At 46.0% G+C, this 18,539-nt stretch overlaps 1 protein-coding gene across 1 annotated transcript in view; it reads right to left on the bottom strand.

The window, feature by feature from the left end:
- The window catches only part of LOC141147976 (uncharacterized), a 488,999-nt gene that overhangs the window by 404,301 nt on the left and 66,159 nt on the right, over positions 1-18,539 (bottom strand). Inside the window, exon 4 of the mRNA XM_073635132.1 lies at positions 2,534-2,635. Within this exon, the coding sequence (XP_073491233.1) occupies positions 2,534-2,635 (102 nt within the window). The remainder of the gene's footprint in view (positions 1-2,533; positions 2,636-18,539) is intronic.

The following is an 18,539-nucleotide window of genomic DNA, read 5'->3' as shown; positions in this document are numbered from 1 at the left end:
TCCTTCTCTTCTGGGGTCCCTCGCTGGCTCTCCTGACTCCTCCCTCCTGTCAAGTGCCCTCACAGCAACCAGCCAAGCTGCCGCTCCATGTATCTATTCAGACACGGAGCTACTGTTCAGCCCCGCCCCTTCTCTCTCCTGATTGGTTAACTGACTTTGATTGACAGCAATGGGAGCCAATGGTGCAGCTGCTGTGTCTCAGCCAATCAGGAGGGAGAGTCCCGGATGGCCAAGACACTCTTGCACAATGCTGGAGGAAGATCGGGCTCAATAAGTATTAGGGGAGCTACTGCACACAGAAGGTTTTTTAGCTTAATGCTTAGAATGCATTAAGCTAATAAACCTTCATCTTTTACAACCCCCTTAAAAGACAATGAGTGTGATATATCGAACATGGTACTCTCACAGCTGCCCGGCCGCCACTGTGTGTGATGACGTCACGTGTAAGCTCAGTCCAACGCATTTCGTATCAGACCACGTCTGCAGGGGATCGCAGCATTTTGTCTGTTGGCAATTTTTTTTGTACATATGCAGTGCTTGCACAATGCAGTGACATCTGCTATAAAGTACAAGTACGCTGTGCAAATTTCAACAATATGGCAAGAGGTGCCGCAGTGTTGCCCTTCTTACTATACCTACTGCTAATCTTTGTTTCTTGTTAATCATTTTTGTCAAATATCCTTTTATATCAACCTCAAATTAATTCAGTTTTTGCTCTCCTCAATAGACACCTCAAAGGAGATAAAAATTAGGTTATACCAAATAATTAACACATGACATTTTTTGTAAATTGGCTCTCAATTATAAAGTTCACTGTAATCAGTATATGAAAAATGATAAATTGAAGTGTAAGGCTGGGAATTAAAGTATCTTGTCTATACAGGTGAAAGCCAGTAAATTAGAATATTTTGAAAAACTTGATTTATTTCAGTAATTGCATTCAAAAGGTGTAACTTGTACATTATATTTATTCATTGCACACAGACTGATGCATTCAAATGTTTATTTCATTTAATTTTGATGATTTGAAGTGGCAACAAATGAAAATCCAAAATTCCGTGTGTCACAAAATTAGAATATTACTTAAGGCTAATACAAAAAAGGGATTTTTTAGAAATGTTGGCCAACTGAAAAGTATGAAAATGAAAAATATGAGCATGTACAATACTCAATACTTGGTTGGAGCTCCTTTTGCCTCAATTACTGCATTAATGCGGCGTGGCATGGAGTCGATGAGTTTCTGGCACTGCTCAGGTGTTATGAGAGCCCAGGTTGCTCTGATAGTGGCCTTCAACTCTTCTGCGTTGTTGGGTCTGGCATTCTGCATCTTCCTTTTCACAATACCCCACAGATTTTCTATGGGGCTAAGGTCAGGGGAGTTGGCTGGCCAATTTAGAACAGAAATACCATGGTCCGTAAACCAGGCACGGGTAGATTTTGCGCTGTGCGCAGGCGCCAAGTCCTGTTGGAACCTGAAATCTCCATCTCCATAGAGCAGGTCAGCAGCAGGAAGCATGAAGTGCTCTAAAACTTGCTGGTAGACGGCTGCGTTGACCCTGGATCTCAGGAAACAGAGTGGACCGACACCAGCAGATGACATGGCACCCCAAACCATCACTGATGGTGGAAACTTTACACTAGACTTCAGGCAACGTGGATCCTGTGCCTCTCCTGTCTTCCTCCAGACTCTGGGACCTCGATTTCCAAAGGAAATGCAAAATTTGCTTTCGTCAGAAAACATGACTTTGGACCACTCAGCAGCAGTCCAGCTCTTTTTTTCCTTAGCCCAGGTGAGACGCTTTTCGCGCTGTTTCTTGGTCAACAGTGGCTTGACACGAGGTATGCGGCAGTTGAAACCCATGTCTTTCAAGCGTCTCTTGGTGGTGGATCTTGAAGCACTGACTCCAGCAGCTGTCCACTCCTTGTGAATCTCCCCCACATTTTTGAAGGGGTTTTTTTTCACAATCTTGACTAGGGCGCGGTGATCCCTATAGGTTGTACACTTTTTCTGACCACAGTTTTTCCTTCCCTTTGCCTCTCTATTAATGTGTTTGGACACAGAGCTCTGAGAACAGCCAGCCTCTTCAGCAATAACCTTTTGTGTCTTTCCCTCCTTGTGCAATGTGTCGATGGTCGCCTTTTGGACAGCTGTCAAATCTGAAGTCTTCCCCATGTTTGTGTAGGCTTCAGAACTGGACTGAGAGACCATTTAAAGCCCTTTGCAGGTGTTTTGAGTTAATCAGCTGATTAGTTTGTGGCACCAGGTGTCTTCAAAATTTAACCCTTACACAATATTCTAATTTTGTGACACACGGAATTTTGGATTTTCATTTGTTGCCACTTCAAATCATCAAAATTAAATGAAATAAACATTTGAATGCATCAGTCTGTGTGCAATGAATAAATATAATGTACAAGTTACACCTTTTGAATGCAATTACTGAAATAAATCAAGTTTTTCAAAATATTCTAATTTACTGGCTTTCACCTGTACATTGATATTGTTTTAAAATGCAATGACATCATCACTCACCTGATTTCCTTTTAAAATACCATAAAATTAAAAGAACGGCCAGTATCAAAAGGATTACTCCAACAATGCAGCCTACCACCACGCTTGTAGTATTGCTGTCTCCTAGAGGTAATAAAAGAGTTATTATAAATACCGTATGACCCTGTACCATCATCCAATGAGTCCACAATAGCAATGCAATCTACTAAGAGCAATAAGTCTGAGACACCTTAAAGTGAGATGATGAGGTGGAATCTCATTTCATGTAAGAGAAAAACGCATAAGGGAATCTCATGCAAGGGTGTGCAACTGCCTAGAAAATCAAGGGAGCCCAATCCAAGTATCAAGTAGAAGAAAAATGAATAGAGAAGATTTATTGGTTCAAAAACCCTTCCACATTACAAGATCAGAACAATCATACTGCATAATATCAAGAACCAAAAATCTATTGAAAACATAAACATTATATTTGTAAGCAAATAAAATCCAAAATATAATTTACTGCAGCTTACTGGTCCTTAGATGAGGTGGCTTCATTCATTTTCTTTTTTCAGGCTTTCTTACTATTATTTTCACCTTGTAATCTTATGAATAACATGAAGTGTGCACAGCCTATTGCCCCTTCCCCTACTCTCCATTCTGAAACATCCCCCACAGCAGCCAGGGGGGAGAGGAGAGAAGCCAGAAGCTCTGCGGCTGGTGCAACACAGGGGGCAGCCCAGGCAATAAAGGGAATCGGCACCGCATGCAGTGATTAGGGTGTACTCAGGCACACCTGGCACACCCCCTGCACACACCTATAAATAACACACTTTCTGTCCTTTCTCGCCAACATTAATTTCTCCACTGTATTTATGGGATGCCATGGTTGCCATACAGGTTGGACCCTAAATACATTTGTCTATGTTCATCTCCATTACACTACAATGATTCTTTGTTTAACCACTTCAGCCCCGGAAGGTTTTACCCCCTTAATGACCAGGCCATTTTTTGCGATACGGCACTGCGTTACTTTAACTGACAATTGCGCGGTCGTGCCATGCTGTAACCAAATAAAATTGATGTCCTTTTTTTCCCACACTTAGAGCTTTCTTGGTGGCATTTGATTGCCTCTGCATTTTTTATTTTTGGCGCTATAAATGAAAAAAGACTGACAATTTAAAAAAAAAACAATATTTTTTACTTTCTGCTATAATACATACACACACAAAAAAAAAAAAAATGTCTTCATCAATTTAGGCCAATATGTATTCTTCTACATATTTTTGGTAAAAAAAAAAACTTCACTTTCCTATGTGGCTCAGTGGGAGAGAGATGTGGGTACTGAGATCGACCCGGCGGATTGGAGCAAGGCCTGGTCTTTGATTGCTAAATGTTCGTTTAATACTGCCAGTTATGAGGCAGCGTATAAAGTGTTGTTGCAGTGGTATTGGGTTCCACCCCTTATTGCCCACGCTAATCCGACTTATAATGATCACTACTTTTGGGGGTGTGGCCATTGTGGGGATGCTCTGCATATCTGGTGGTCCTGCCCTCGACTGGTGGGCTTCTGGTCCCAAGTGTTTGGTCTGCTGTATTCCTTGTTCCATTTAAATACTTGGAAGGAGGCTAAATTTAAGGGACTGTCTTACGGTCATGATGCTAAATGAACAAATGTCTAGTATTCTCCATGACACGCAGGCCAAGATTCTCAAGGTCTGGGAACCATGGTTGGCATATTTCTTCCCTGATCTCCCCCTGACAAGTGTGGGTCTGCTCTAATTGATGTCTTGGGCGACCCCGGGTCCCTACCCCCTTCTCTCTTTTCTACTTTACTTTTCCCTCTCTCCCTTGTCTTGCTCTCTGCTCTGGTTTTCTTCTTTTGATGGGCTTTTCAGCCCTCTTTGGCTGCCTATGGGGGTCAGGACTGCCCACTAAGGAGGTGTTGACATAAAGGTTCTGACCACCTTGACAATTATGAGGTTTACCCCAAAATACATATATGTTTTTTTTAAGTCAGATATGCCTGTTTGAGAAGGAGGCCCTTCCTCCTTTGCTTATGCTGTGTATGTACATTTATGTTCTCTATGTTGCCAGTCGTAGCTAGTCGGACTAAGTGCGTTTGTGTTGTTGCACATTTTTGATATACCTACAATAAAAATTATTGAACAAGAAAAATTTAGTTTGGGTACAGTGTTCCATGACCACGCAATGTGTGACAGTGCTGAAAGCTGAAAATTGGCCTGTTCAGGAAGGGAATGAAGGTGCCTTGTATTGAAGTCGTTAATGCCGAACTCCAGACACAAAAAAAAATCACTTATATATATTTATGGTCGGAGCCCTATGACCGGGAGAGATGTGAACCACATAAACACGCCACAAGACTAACAACATAAAGTAGACCTGAAGTGTGCCCTGGTCAGCTGGACGGTATGCCAAGAAAAGAGGGCAAAACACTTGGATAGGAAGGTAATTATTTTATTGAGATGGTAACTTACTACTGAGCAAGCTTACTGAAGGCTTGCAACATTTACGCCTGAGGATTCGAAATGTATCGAGCGAAGAAATCTGATTTCCACTTGCCCATCTTCTTGATGACATGGTCCGGTACCCCGTGTTGTGATGCTGCTGACTCTGCTCTGATCTGGAAGGAATGTCCAGAATAGCGGCCGGGGTCAAGAAAAAAGGTAAGCAAGAGGATCCTAATGTGTCTGGTGAATTGGCTATCACTCAGAGGATTGGTAAGGAAAGGTAGCAATGGGCTAGACTCCGATAGGTCGGGCAGATGAGATAACAACTGGTCTAGAAGGGCCACTGGGCACCAGGCATTGTGAGTCTGGAATAGTTTGATATCTACACCGGGACCGGACTGTTGCGTTTTGGACACTACGAGATGTAGGATAAAGTGATTTTGACTGCGTGTCAGATGACGTCTGCGTAGTACCTGACAGCCGGGGCTGGTGACGGGGAACTCGCTCGGACGTAAGAAGCCATAGAAAGCCAGGTAGATGGCTGCTTGAATGACAAGGCTGGGTAATAACCTGAAGGGGGAACGTGACAGGATGGTAGACATGTCTCTAAAGATGGCGCTAGTGACGGGTAGGCTCTTGCTATTGGTTTGGGGCTGCTGCCTGTGGATACTGCGTAAGATGGTTTTGACTGCGTGGGCAGCGAACAAGGATGGCTTAGTAGGGTCCTGTATGGAGACAAAATGCTGGATGCCAGCTAAGTAGAGTCTGATGGTATTATGTGATAGAGACAGCTGTGTGTGTGGCAAAATGATATAGAACCAGCTGTGTCTTGGCAGTGCTTGACATCTCCCGACACTGCCCCGGGGTTTGAGGCTAGAAACTAGGGATGAGCTTCGAATTTGAGTCGAACGTAAGTTTGACTCAAACATTGACTTTTCGATGAAGATCGAACATTATGGGCCGTTCGCGCCAAATTCGAGCGGCGCGTCATGGCCCATAATGCACTATGTCATCGCAGTGGTTTGCTGGCTGATTATTGGCCAAGCATGCACTATGACCTGCATGCTTTGGCCAATCACAGCGCCGTAAGCAAACAGAGCCATAATTGGCCTTTGGCCAATTTTGGCTCAGGGAATTAAGTACACGCCCCACACTATATAAGGCCGCCTGCATGTCGGCTGTGTGTAGTGTGTTCCGGTGTTCAGAGAGAGAGAGAGTGTCATTTAAATTTAATTTAGATAGATTGAGCAGACAGTTGATTCAGTTAGCTCCAGTATATTTAGTATATATATATATACATTCCAGGCTTTGTATATATATATATATATATATATATATATATATATATATATATATATATATATATATACTGTATACAGTTTAGCTAGATCTCACTTCAGACCGAACCTGTTGTTCTGTTCCTAATATACTACAGGCAGGCAGTTCATTCAGTTAGCTGCAGTATATTCAGTACTGTATTCTGTGCAGCTAGATCTCGCTGCAGACCGTTTCTGTTGTTCTCTTCCTAATATACTACAGGCAGGCAGTTCATTCAGTTAGCTGCGGTATATTCAGTACTGTATCCTGTGCAGCTAGATGTCACTGCAGACCATTCCTGTTCTCTTCCTAATATACTACAGGCAGGCAGTTCATTCAGTTAGCTGCAGTATATTCAGTACCGTATCCTGTGCAGCTAGATCTCGCTGCAGACTGTTCCTATTCTGTTCCTAATATACTACAGGCAGGCAGTTCATTCAGTTAGCTGCAGTATATATTCAGTACTGTATCGTGTGCAGCTAGATCTCACTGCAGACCATTCCTGTTGTTCTCTTCCTAATATACTACAGGCAGGCAGTTGATTCAGTTAGCTGCAGTATATTCAGTATATTTATGCATCCCAGCTTTGTGCAGATACATCTCACTGCAGGCCATTTCTGGTGTACCTATTCAAATACATTACAAATACATCAAATACAGTATCTGGAAGGCCAACAAGGAGAGGCAGATGCTCACAGGCCACTAAAAGAGGGCAAGCAGGCTCTGTGTCTACAGCCAACATTGCTGGTGATGGACACAGTGCATCCTCAGCACCTGGCTGTGGGGCACACTTGTCCCTTTTTTTGGCAGCTGGCCGTGTTGAGCCACAACATGCAGAAGAGTTGGCAAAGTGGATGACCAAGCTGTCCTCATCCTCCTCATCCTCTGTCACCCAGGCTCAGAGTACTTTGGCTGCCAATGCAGCTGCCAAAGCGGCCTCTTCCATTGGCTCAATTTCATCAGTCACTCCTTCCCTAACCCCACCATAATGCCCTGAGGAGTCCCCCGAACTGTTTGACCACAGTGTTGGGTATATGCTGCAGGAGAATGCGCAGCGTTTAGAAGGCTCCAATGATGGTACCCAGATTGATGAAGGCAGCAACGTGGGCCCAGAGAGAGGGGGTGCCCAAGAAGGACAACAAACTGGCAGTCATGTTCCCCCAGCTGCAGCATACTGCCAGCTTTGCTCCAGTGATGAGGAGGGAGGGGATGCTGAGTCTGACTCTACGTGGGTGCCTGATAGGAGAGGGGAGGAGGAGGAGGAGGCACATATCCAATGAGGCAGGATGCCCTCCAGGGGCCACCTTAAGGGCAGCCAACTGACTGCATCACATTGCAGAGCTCTGCATGTGCAGGGCACTGCTGACTCCGTGGGTTTTCCTAAAAGTTCTTTGGTGTTGGCCTTTTTTGAGATGTGTGCAGCAGATTGCACCGTTGCTGTTTGCAACATATGTCTGAAGCGTATCAAGCGTGGCCAAGACAGCAGCCGCTTGGGCACCACACACTTGACCAGACATATGTCGAACTCCCATGCAGTCCGTTGGCAAGCGTACTTAAATGGCCCACACCAAAGAACAGGGCGGACCTCTCCTTGCTCCTCATCAGCTGGGATCTCCAATCCCACTGTACCTTCAGTTCTCTCAGAAACCTGCACTGAGAAGAATGAAGGTGTAGAATTAGGTGTGCCAAGTACTTGCAGGCAATCTGCTATCGCTACACCAACGTCCGATTGTAGCAGGCAAATTTCCCTACCCCAGTTGCTAAACCAGCGAAAGAAATTTGGTCCCAGCCATCCACATGCCCAGCGGCTGAATGCTAGCTTGGCTAAATTGCTAGCACTCCAACTGCTGCCTTTTCAGCTGGTAGACTCTGCCCCCTTTCGTGAATTTGTGGAAAGTGCGGTACCTCAGTGGCAGGTTCCCAAACGCCACTTTTTTTCACGGAAGGCGATTCTGGCTCTCTACCGGCATGTGGAAGGTAATGTCTTGGCCTCGCTGGACAGGGCGGTCAGCGGTAAGGTGCATATTACTGCTGACTCATGGTCCAGCAGGCATGGACAGGGACGTTGAGAACAAAAAGCTGCGCTTAGGACACTAAATTAGGTGTGCTGCCTCCCTTAAAAGAGCTTCCTAAAAGGATTCTCTGTGAACTAATATATGTGTAAACAAGGGTTGTGGCGCTTCCTATGGGGTACTGGATGGGAGGGGTGTTAGTAATGTACACGTGTGGTTCTCTCAATGAACCCCAATACAGGTACCTGGTATCTACCAGGGACAAACTATGTTACCGTACGGGTATGTATGTCTATGGTTAGATATACACACATACATCCATATATACCCGCTTCTATCAACAAAAATAATAATAATAATAATAATTCTGAAGATGGTTCATTCAGACCTATTTAAAAGAGGTGTGGGCTGGTTCATTCAGACCTAATTACAAGGGGTGTGGGCTAGAGCCCCTGTGGCTGTGATACATATGCCACCACTAGGTAATCATGTGTGTGTAACCTTATACTTGCTCTACTGCAAAAATAATCCAAAAAAATCCAAAGTAATCCAAACACTCTGCTCCCGTGCAAAGTGAACATACATAAATGAGCATACATAAAAAATGTGTTACCCAAACATTACATATAATAATCAAAAGAACATAAATGTGATCAAATTAAGTGCAAAGGAGACCAGTAATTAGTGATAATAGTCCATAAAATAAACTTGTTCAAATCCAGTATTCCAAACAATTTCGTGACTTGGGTGCTCTCGGGTAATTCCTGTGACTTTAGTGCTCCCCCTTCAGATCCCCACTCACCAGATGCAACAGCCCCGTAAAGGGGCAACCAGCATGAGATGTCTCTTTCACGATCTCTTTTCCACGCTGATCTGGCGGACTTCGCAGGATGGTATCCGTTGGTTATCCCAATAGATTCCCAGACCCGGGTATGCAGGTGGCTTTCTAATAGGTAGAATGTTCACAAGGGCTCCACTTGTATTATAGCTCATATTTCATTTTAGAGTACAAAGTATGTTCACTTTGCACGGGAGCAGAGTGTTTGGATTACTTTGGATTTTTTTGGATTATTTTTGCAGTAGAGCAAGTATAAGGTTACACACACATGATTACCTAGTGGTGGCATATGTATCACAGCCACAGGGGCTCTAGCCCACACCCCTTGTAATTAGGTCTGAATGAACCAGCCCACACCTCTTTTAAATAGGTCTGAATGAACCATCTTCAGAATTATTATTATTATTATTATTTTTGTTGATAGAAGCGGGTATATATGGATGTATGTGTGTATATCTAACCATAGACATACATACCCGTACGGTAACATAGTTTGTCCCTGGTAGATACCAGGTACCTGTATTGGGGTTCATTGAGAGAACCACACGTGTACATTACTAACACCCCTCCCATCCAGTACCCCATAGGAAGCGCCACAACCCTTGTTTACACATATATGGACAGGGACGTTATCTATCTTTCACGGTGCACTGGGTGACCCTGCTGGCAGCTGGGAAGGATGCAGGACATGGTGCAGTATTGTTGGAGCTTGTTCCACCACCACGCCTCCAAAATGCTACTAGTGGTGATTCTGACACACCTCTCTCCTCCACCCCCTCCTCTTCTTCTTCCTCCATGGCCTCTTCCTCTATAGATTTGTCCTCTGAACCAGCGGTGCTCCGTAGGCATTCAAGGGGCTACGCAAGCACTCAGGCAAAAAGATGCCATGCGGTGCTTGAGCTGGTGTGCTTAGGGGACAGGAGCAACACTGGGGCAGAGATTCTGTCAGCTCTGAAGGGGCACGTTTAGAGGTGGTTGACGCCATGCCAGCTTCAGGCATGCACCAACCCCCTCTCCGCCCTCCGACAGGGACACTTCACCCATGTTCCCTGTTTGGCTCACATCCTTAATTTGGTAGTGCAGTGGTTCTTGTGCAGGTCCCCATGCTTACAGGATCTCCTGAGGCAGGCCAGGAATGTCGGTGTGCATTTCCGCCGGTCATATAATGCCAGTGCTCGGCTGGCTGACCACCAAAAGGAATACAACCTGCCCAAGAACCGCCTAATCTGTGACATGCCCACCAGATGGAACTCAACGTTGGCCATGCTGCAGCAGCTGCACACGGAGCAGAGGGCCATCAATAAGTACCTGTGCGACTATGGCACCAGGACAGGGTCAGGGGAGCTTGGCTTTTTTTCGCCACGCCAGTGGCTCATGATCAAGGATGCATGCACTGTCCTGTCACTATTTTGGTGAGCAGTGACAGTGCATGCATCAGTGATACTGTCCCTCTTGTCTACCTGTTGGAGCACACGCTGCGTGGAATAATGGACAGGGCACTTGAGGCAGAACAGAGGGAGGAAGAGGAGGACTTCCTTAGATCTCAAGGCCCCCTTTATCCAGACAGTGTTCCTGCGAGCCCGCCGATCACACAGGAAAAGGAGGAGGAGGATTGTGTCAGCATGGAGGTGGGGTCTAGCACTCAGCATCAGCAGCAGTCTTCAAATGGATTGTTTACAGTCCCCAGAAACCCATGGACTTGTATGTGGCTGGGAGGAGGTGGCTGTGTATCAGGTCGTCCTTAGTGACCCAGAGGATGAACCGAATGCCTCAGCAAATCTGTGCTGCATGGCCTCCCTGATCTTGCAAAGCCTGCGAAAGGACCCTCGGATTTATGGTATCAAGGAAAGGAATCAGTACTGGCTGGCAACCCTCCTTGATCCGTGTTACAAGAGTAAGGTTGCGGAACTTATCCAGCCATTGCAGAGAGAGCAGAGAATGAAACATCTTCGGGAGGCCTTGCAGAAAGGTTTGTGCAACGCGTTTCCAGAGCCTGGGAGTTTACAAATTCCTGGTCCTGGACAACCTGTTGCTGAGGCTTCAGTCAGTCACAGAAGGAGCGGTGGAGAAGGTGGCCGTCTGACAGATGCATTCAGACAATTTTTTAGTCCGCAGCCCCAAGGTCTGATCGGTTCCAGCAACCATCGCCAGCGTCTGATTTACATGGTGCAGGAATAACTAGGGGCAAGATCAGACTTGGAGACCTTTCCAGCCGAAAATTCTCTGGGTTACTGGGTCTTGAGGGTGGATCACTGGCCATAGCTTGCACAGTATGCAATTGAGCTACTGGCCTGTCCTGCATCCAGCGTTCTTTCGGAACACACATTCAGTGTTGCTGGAGGCTTTGTAACCGATCACAGAGTGCACCTGTCCAACGACTCGGTTGATCGGCTCACCTTCATAAAAATGAATCAGTCTTGGATCACCAGCTACCAAGCACCTGATGCTGATGTAACCGACTAATTTTTTTATGAATGTGAGATCCCTTGAAGACTGCCTATGCTGATGCTGAGTGACTATCCTGTTATGCTGAGTGACTATCCTATTCTTCCTCAATGTTCATGTTGATAGCTTGTAAGAACATTTTTGGTTCTGGGCACCACCACCAGTCGCTAAGGCCCAATTTTTCTGCTCCTGTGTAATTACAATTTTTGCTGTAATATTTAGCAGCAGGGCTTGTTCCTGCACTCAACTAGAGTATCTGTGAGGGGCTGCAGTGTTGTGGCATCAGCACCAGTCCCTAAAGCCCAATTTTTCTGCCCCTGTTCAACAGGGGCATGTAATTACAATTTTTGCTCTAATATTTTGCAGCAGGGCTTGTTCCTGCGCTCAACTAGAGTATCTGTGAGGGGTTGCAGTGTTGTGGCACCAGCACCAGTGCTTAAAGCCCAATTTTTCTGCCCCTGTTCAACAGGGGCGTGTAATTACACTTTTTGCTGTAATATTTTGCAGCAGGGCTTGTTCCTGCGCTCAACTAGAATATCTGTGAGGGGTTGCCGTGTTGTGAAACCAGCACCAGTGCCTAAAGCCCAATTTTTCTGCCCCTGTTCAACAGTGGCGTGTAATTACAATTTTTGCTGTAATATTTTGCAGCAGGGCTTGTTCCTGCACTCAACTAGAGTATCTGTGAGTGGTTGCAGTGTTGTGGCACCACCGCCAGTGCCTAAGGCTCGATTTTTCTGCCCCTGTTCAACAGGGGGGTGTAATTACAATTTTTGATCTAATATTTCACAGCAGGGCCCATTCCTGCACCCACCAAGAGTAACTGAGGGCTTACAGTGTTGTGGCAACACCACCACACCACCACCAAAGGCCCAATTTTTCTGACCCTGTTCAACAGGGGCATGTAATTACACTTCTTGATATAATATTTAACAGCAGGGCCCGTTCCAGCTCCCAGCAAGAGTAACTGTGAGGGCTTACAGTGTTCTGTTCAGGCCCAAATTTCTGCAGAGTATATAGGGCAGGCCCCTACTTTCAAACACCCGACTTACAAACGACTCCTACTTACAAACGGAGGGAGACAACAAGAAGAGAGGGGAAATTTACCCCTAGGAAGGGAAATTCTCTACGGTAAGAGTTAATATGGGAAAAAGGTGTCTCCTCCACTGATGCTTTATCACCAATCCTTGTTTCCCTAAAAGCCCAAAATTTTCAAAATCCAATTGTCATTGGGCCTGTATACTGCTGATCAGAGTATATAGGGCCTGGGGGCCCCATGCCTTTTCTTTTTTTAATTTGGGTGTGGGGTTCATCTTATTATCCATACAAGGCCCAAAGGGCCTGGTAATAGGCTGGGGGGTTACCCATGCCTTTTTTCTCAATAATTTTCATCCATATTGCTGGGACCCGACATTACATTACAGCCGCAAGCAGTTTAAATGACTTTTATTCCTTTAGAAATGTCATTTTGTGCAGGAACTGTTCTAAACACGGGAAACACGCGCCACTTTACAGGCATACTATTGACACCCCCAGGTACGATATTTAAAGGAATATTTCACTTTTATTTTTTCACTTTAAGCATCATTAAAATCACTGCTCCTGAAAAAACGGCTGTTTTTAAAACTTTTTTTGCATTGATACATGTCCCCTGGGGCAGGACCCGGGTCCCCAAACCCTTTTTAGGACAATAGCTTGCATATTAGCCTTTAAAATTTGCACTTTTGATTTCTCACGTTCGAGTCCCATAGAGTTTAACAGTGTTTGAAAGTTTGCGCAAACTTTAGGTCCATTTGCGTGTTCTGGTTGCGGACAGAACCGGGGGGTGTTCGGCTCATACCTACTAGAAACCTGTCGTAGGCGTTCCAGGCAGTGTGGTGAGCCTTCATGGTGTTAATGATTGATTAATATGACGGGTCACATTGTGTAGGTGTTGCTTTAACCCAGCGTCAGCTGTGACCAAAGTGGGATAAGAGATGTGGTCGGGTCAGCTCCAGGTTTCTGTGAATGACGCAAAGTTAAAGCGGGATAGTGCATTGTCTCAGACATTGCACTTGCCCGGGATATAGATGCAGTGCACATTGAATTGATGCTGCAGGTATATTTGCACCAGCCTGCGCAGGAAGGACATGATGGCTAGCGATTTGGACCTGCCTTTATTTATGCTATTAATTGTGGCCTGATTGTCTGCAGCAAAGGTCACTGTTTGCCCTGCCCAGGTTCTGCCCCAGACTTGAGCTGCTGCCACAATGGGGTAGAGTTCGAATAGTGAGAAGGACTGACTGAATCCGGGAATCAGGAGGATTTCTGGTGGCTATGGCCCTACAAACCAATGATGGCCAAAATTTGCAGCGAAGCCTGTAGAGGCTGCGGCTTCCGTGACTACCTGAGGTGAAGAAGAGGATGCTGAAGGAATGAACATAGATATGCCATTCCAGTTTGGGAGAAATTCGTCCCACATTGACAAATCCGTTATTGCTGCTGTGTCCAGCCTAAGAATTTGTTCGGGATCTTGCGCCTGTGAGAGGAAAACTAAGAGGCGCAAGATGAATGACCGCCCCTGAGGGATGATCCTCTTGGCGAAATTAAGCATGCCAAGCAAAGATTGTAGCTGTCTCTTGGTGCACCCTCGAGTAAGGGTAAAGGTGTGAATGACCGATCTGATCCGAGTCAACCTGTCAGGAGGCAGGCTGGCCTGCATGGACCGTGTGTCAAGCGTGACATCCAAAAAGCTGATGGACTATGTCGAGCCTTCCACTTTATTCTCTTCTATGGGCACATTAAGATTACCAAATACCACTCTTAAGCTGTCCAACTCTACTGGGGGATCACCGGGTTTTTCATTCATCGAAATAGTGGATCACTTTCTGGCAATGTGCCTGGTGTAACAGAATCCAGGGAAGGGACTGGGCAAAAGTATTGAACAGCCACGGGCTGCTTTTAGAGCCCAATGTCACCTTGGTGGCAAAATAATGCAAGCCTTTCCACTTGATTCAATGCCTTTGCCAGAGGGATGGCTCCATGGGCAGTAATTTGAATGCGTCTGAGATATCCACTTTGGACAGCCAAGCGCCTACTCCTATGCTAATGATGGTTTGAATAGCTAGGTCGACGGACGAATGGTTAATGGAAAATTCCTCTGAGGGTGTTAGGGAGTTCAAACTTGGAATGTGAGAGCAATGAGGCGTGGACAAATCATACACTAAGCACAGTTTATTTGAAAACTTGCCCTTGACAAGTCCAATAGGGCTGACTCTCCAGACGGTGAAAGGTGACTTGGAAAAAGGGGCCAATCATGTACCCCAGGTCTAGTTCAGATTGTAACATGGTGCAGATGTCTGACTTTGTCGGTGGCAGCTGAGAGTAGGTTCTTGCATTCGTGGGTCGAGTGGGGCAGTGTGATGAGGCCGGTGTGGAATTCTGACGTGAAACCCTGCATGAGGAAGGCGGCCAGGGAGGGAGTCAGGCTGAAGGTGAGGTAAAACCTGAGCCACCCGACGTGCACACGACCTAGTCACAATGTATTTAGCTGCTTAATGCCGCATGTGATTTCGGGATGTGCTTTATGACATGAGAGGCAAACATGAAGGAGCTTACAGTGACTGTAGTTGCAAGTATCGAAGTTGAAATTGTTACAGATTGACGTGACCCCCACTGACAGGATCGGTCATCCTAACTTGTCCACCGGGGACGGTTGTGTGAGAGCCAGCAAGTTTTGAGCGGCACCAGAGGTGGAGGGATAGTTGGGGAGGCGTCTGCCATCTAACTGTGAGCACCAGTTTGTCGTATGGGTGGAAGACTGGCAGTTGGCACAAAGTCGGGAAATAGACGTATGATTGCTGCCAGCATTGCTGCAGAGGTTGAAGTCAGCCTGTCAGTGCTCAGACCATACGCCACACACTGCTTTAAATTGGTCTGCATGGCTGTCATCCCAGAAGGAAGCCTCTTCTAAAGATGATGCACAGTAAAGCCTGCAAACAGTTTGCTGAAGACAAGTAGACTAAGGACATGGATTACTTGAACCATATTCTGTAGTCTGATGGGACCAAGATAAACTTATTAGGTTCAGATGGTGTCAAGCGTGTGTGGCAGCAACCAGGTGAGGAGTACAAAGACAAGTGTGTCTTGCCTACAGTCAATCATGGTGGTGGGAGTGTCATGGTCTGGGGCTGCATGAGTACTGCCGACACTGGGGAGCTACAGTTCATTGAGGGAACCATTAATGCCAACATGTACTGTGACATACTGAAGCAGAGCATGATCCCCCTTCCTTCAGAGACTGGGCTGCAGTGCAGTATTCCAACATGTTAACGACCCCAAACACACCTCCAAGATGACTACTGCCTTCCTAAAGAAGCTGAGGGTAAAAGTGATGGACTGGCCAAGCATGTCTCCAGACCTAAACCCTATTGAGCGTCTGTGGAGCATCCTCAAACAGAAGGTGGGGGAGCATTATTATTATTCAGGATTAGGGATGAGCCGAACACCCCCCGGTTCGGTTCGCACCAGAACCTGCGAACGGACCGAAAGTTCGCACGAACGTTAGAACCCCATTGACGTCTATGGGACTCGAACGTTCAAAATCAAAAGTGCTCATTTTAAAGGCTAATTTGCATGGTATTGTCCTAAAAAGGGTTTGGGGACCCGGGTCCTACCCCAGGGGACATGTATCAATGCAAAAAAAACTTTTAAAAACGGCCGTTTTTTCGGGAGCAGTGATTTTAATGATGCTTAAAGTAAAAAAAAAAAAAGTGAAATATTCCTTTAAATATCGTACCTGGGGGGTGTCTATAGTATGCCTGTAAAGTGACGCGTGTTTCCCGTGTTTAGAACAGTCCCTGCACCAAATGTCATTTTTAAAGGAAAAAATCTCATTTAAAACTGCTTGCGGGTTTAATGTCATGTCGGGTCATGGCAATATGGATGAAAATCAGTGAGACAAACGGCATGGGTACCCCCAGTCCATTACCAGGCCCTTTGGGTCTTGTATGGATATTAAGGGGAACCCCGCACCCAAATTAAAATAAGGAAAGGCCCTATATACTCTGAACAGCAGTATACAGGCGGTGCAAACAAGACAGGGACTGTAGGTTTGTTGTTAAGTAGAATCTCTTTGTAATTTTGAACGGGTACATTTTTAACGCGTTTAGCTCCAGCCAAAAAATCTTTTTTAAGCTTTTTGGAAAACATAGGGAAGAGTTATCACCCCTGTGACATTTGTTTTGCTGTCTTTCCTCCTCTTCAGAAGATTTCACCTCACTTTTTGTCCCAATGAAAAATGTTTTTTGAAAATTTGGGTTTTTTGTGGAACAAGGATTGGAAAGCATCAGTGGAAAGGAGAAATTGTTTTCCCATATTAACTCTTACAGGAGAGAATTTTCCTTCCTAGGGGTAGATTTCATCTCACTTCCTGTTGTCTCCTTCCGTTTGCAAGTAGGAGTCGTTTGTAAGTTAGATGTTTGAAAGTAGGGTCCTGCCCTATATACTCAGCAGAAATTTGGGCCTTAGGTGTTGCTGTGGCCACAACACTGTAAGCCCTCACAGGGCCCTGCTGTGAAATATTAGATCAAGAATTGTAATTACATGCCCCTGTTGAACAGGAGCTGAAAAATTAGGCCTTAGGCACTGGTGCTGGTGCCACAACACTGCAACCCCTCACAGGCACTCTAGTTGGAACGCAGGAACGAGCCCTGCTGCAAAGTATTGCATCAAAAATTGTAATTACACGCCCCTGTTAGACAGGGGCAGAAAAATTGGGCCTTAGGCACTGGTGCTGGTGCCACAACACTGCAACCCCTCACAGACACTCTAGTTGGAACGCAGGAACGAGCCCTGCTGCAAAGTATTGCATCAAAAATTGTAATTACACGCCCCTGTTAGACAGGGGCAGAAAAATTGGGCCTTAGGCACTGGTGCTGGTGCCACAACACTGCAACCCCTCACAGACACTCTAGTTGGAATGCAGGAACGAGCCCTGCTGCAAAGTATTACATCAAAAATTGTAATTACATGCCCCTGTTAAACAGGGGCTGAAAAATTGTGCCTTAGGCACTGGTGGTGGCGCCCAGAACCAAAAATGTTCTTACAAGCTATCAGCGTGATGATTGAGGAGGAAGAGGATAATTACTCAGGGATAGTCACTCAGCATCAGCATAGGCAGTCTTTGAAGGGATCTGAGATTTCAAAAAAAATTATTCGGTTACATCAGCATCAGGTGCTGGTAGCTGGTGGTGATCCAAGACTGATTCATTTTTATGAAGGTCAGCCGATCGACCGAGTCAGTGGACAGACGCACCCTGTGATCGGTTACCACGCCTCCAACAGCACTGAATGTGCGTTCCGAAAGAACGCTGGATGCAGGACAGGCCAGTAGCTCAATTGCATACTGTGCAAGCTCTGGCCAGTGATCCATCCTCAAGACCCAGTAACCCAGAGGATTTTCGGTGGGAAAGGTGTCCAAGTCTGATCTTGCCCCTAGGTATTCCTGCACCATGTAAAACAGACGCTGGCGATGGTTGCTGGAACCGATCATACCTTGGGGCTGCGGACCAAAAAATTGTCTGAACGCATCGGTCAGACGGCCACCTTCTCCACCGCTCCTTCTTTGACTGACCGAAGCCTCAGCAACACGTTGTCCAGAAACAGGAGTTTGTAACCTCCCAGTCTCTGGGAACGCATTGCACAGACCTTTCTGCAAGGCCTCCCGAAGATGTTTCATCCTCTGCTCCCTCTGCGATGGCAAGATAAGGTCCGCAACCTTACCCTTGTAACGTGGATCAAGGAGGGTTGCCAGCCAGTATTGGTCCTTCTCCTTGATACCACGAATACGAGGATCCTTACGCAGGCTTTGCAGGATCAGGGAGGCCATGCAGCGTAGGTTTGCTGAGGCATTCGGTCCGGAGTCCTCTGGGTCACTAAGGACGACAACGTCCGCAGCCACCTCCTCCCAGCCACGTACAAGTCCATGT

This window comes from Aquarana catesbeiana, linkage group LG06, assembly GCF_042186555.1.
Source record: "Aquarana catesbeiana isolate 2022-GZ linkage group LG06, ASM4218655v1, whole genome shotgun sequence".
NCBI classification, from domain to species: Eukaryota; Metazoa; Chordata; class Amphibia; order Anura; family Ranidae; genus Aquarana; species Aquarana catesbeiana.
The sequence above is the reverse complement of the archived record's forward strand: the minus strand, read 5'-3'. Positions and strand labels throughout refer to the sequence as shown.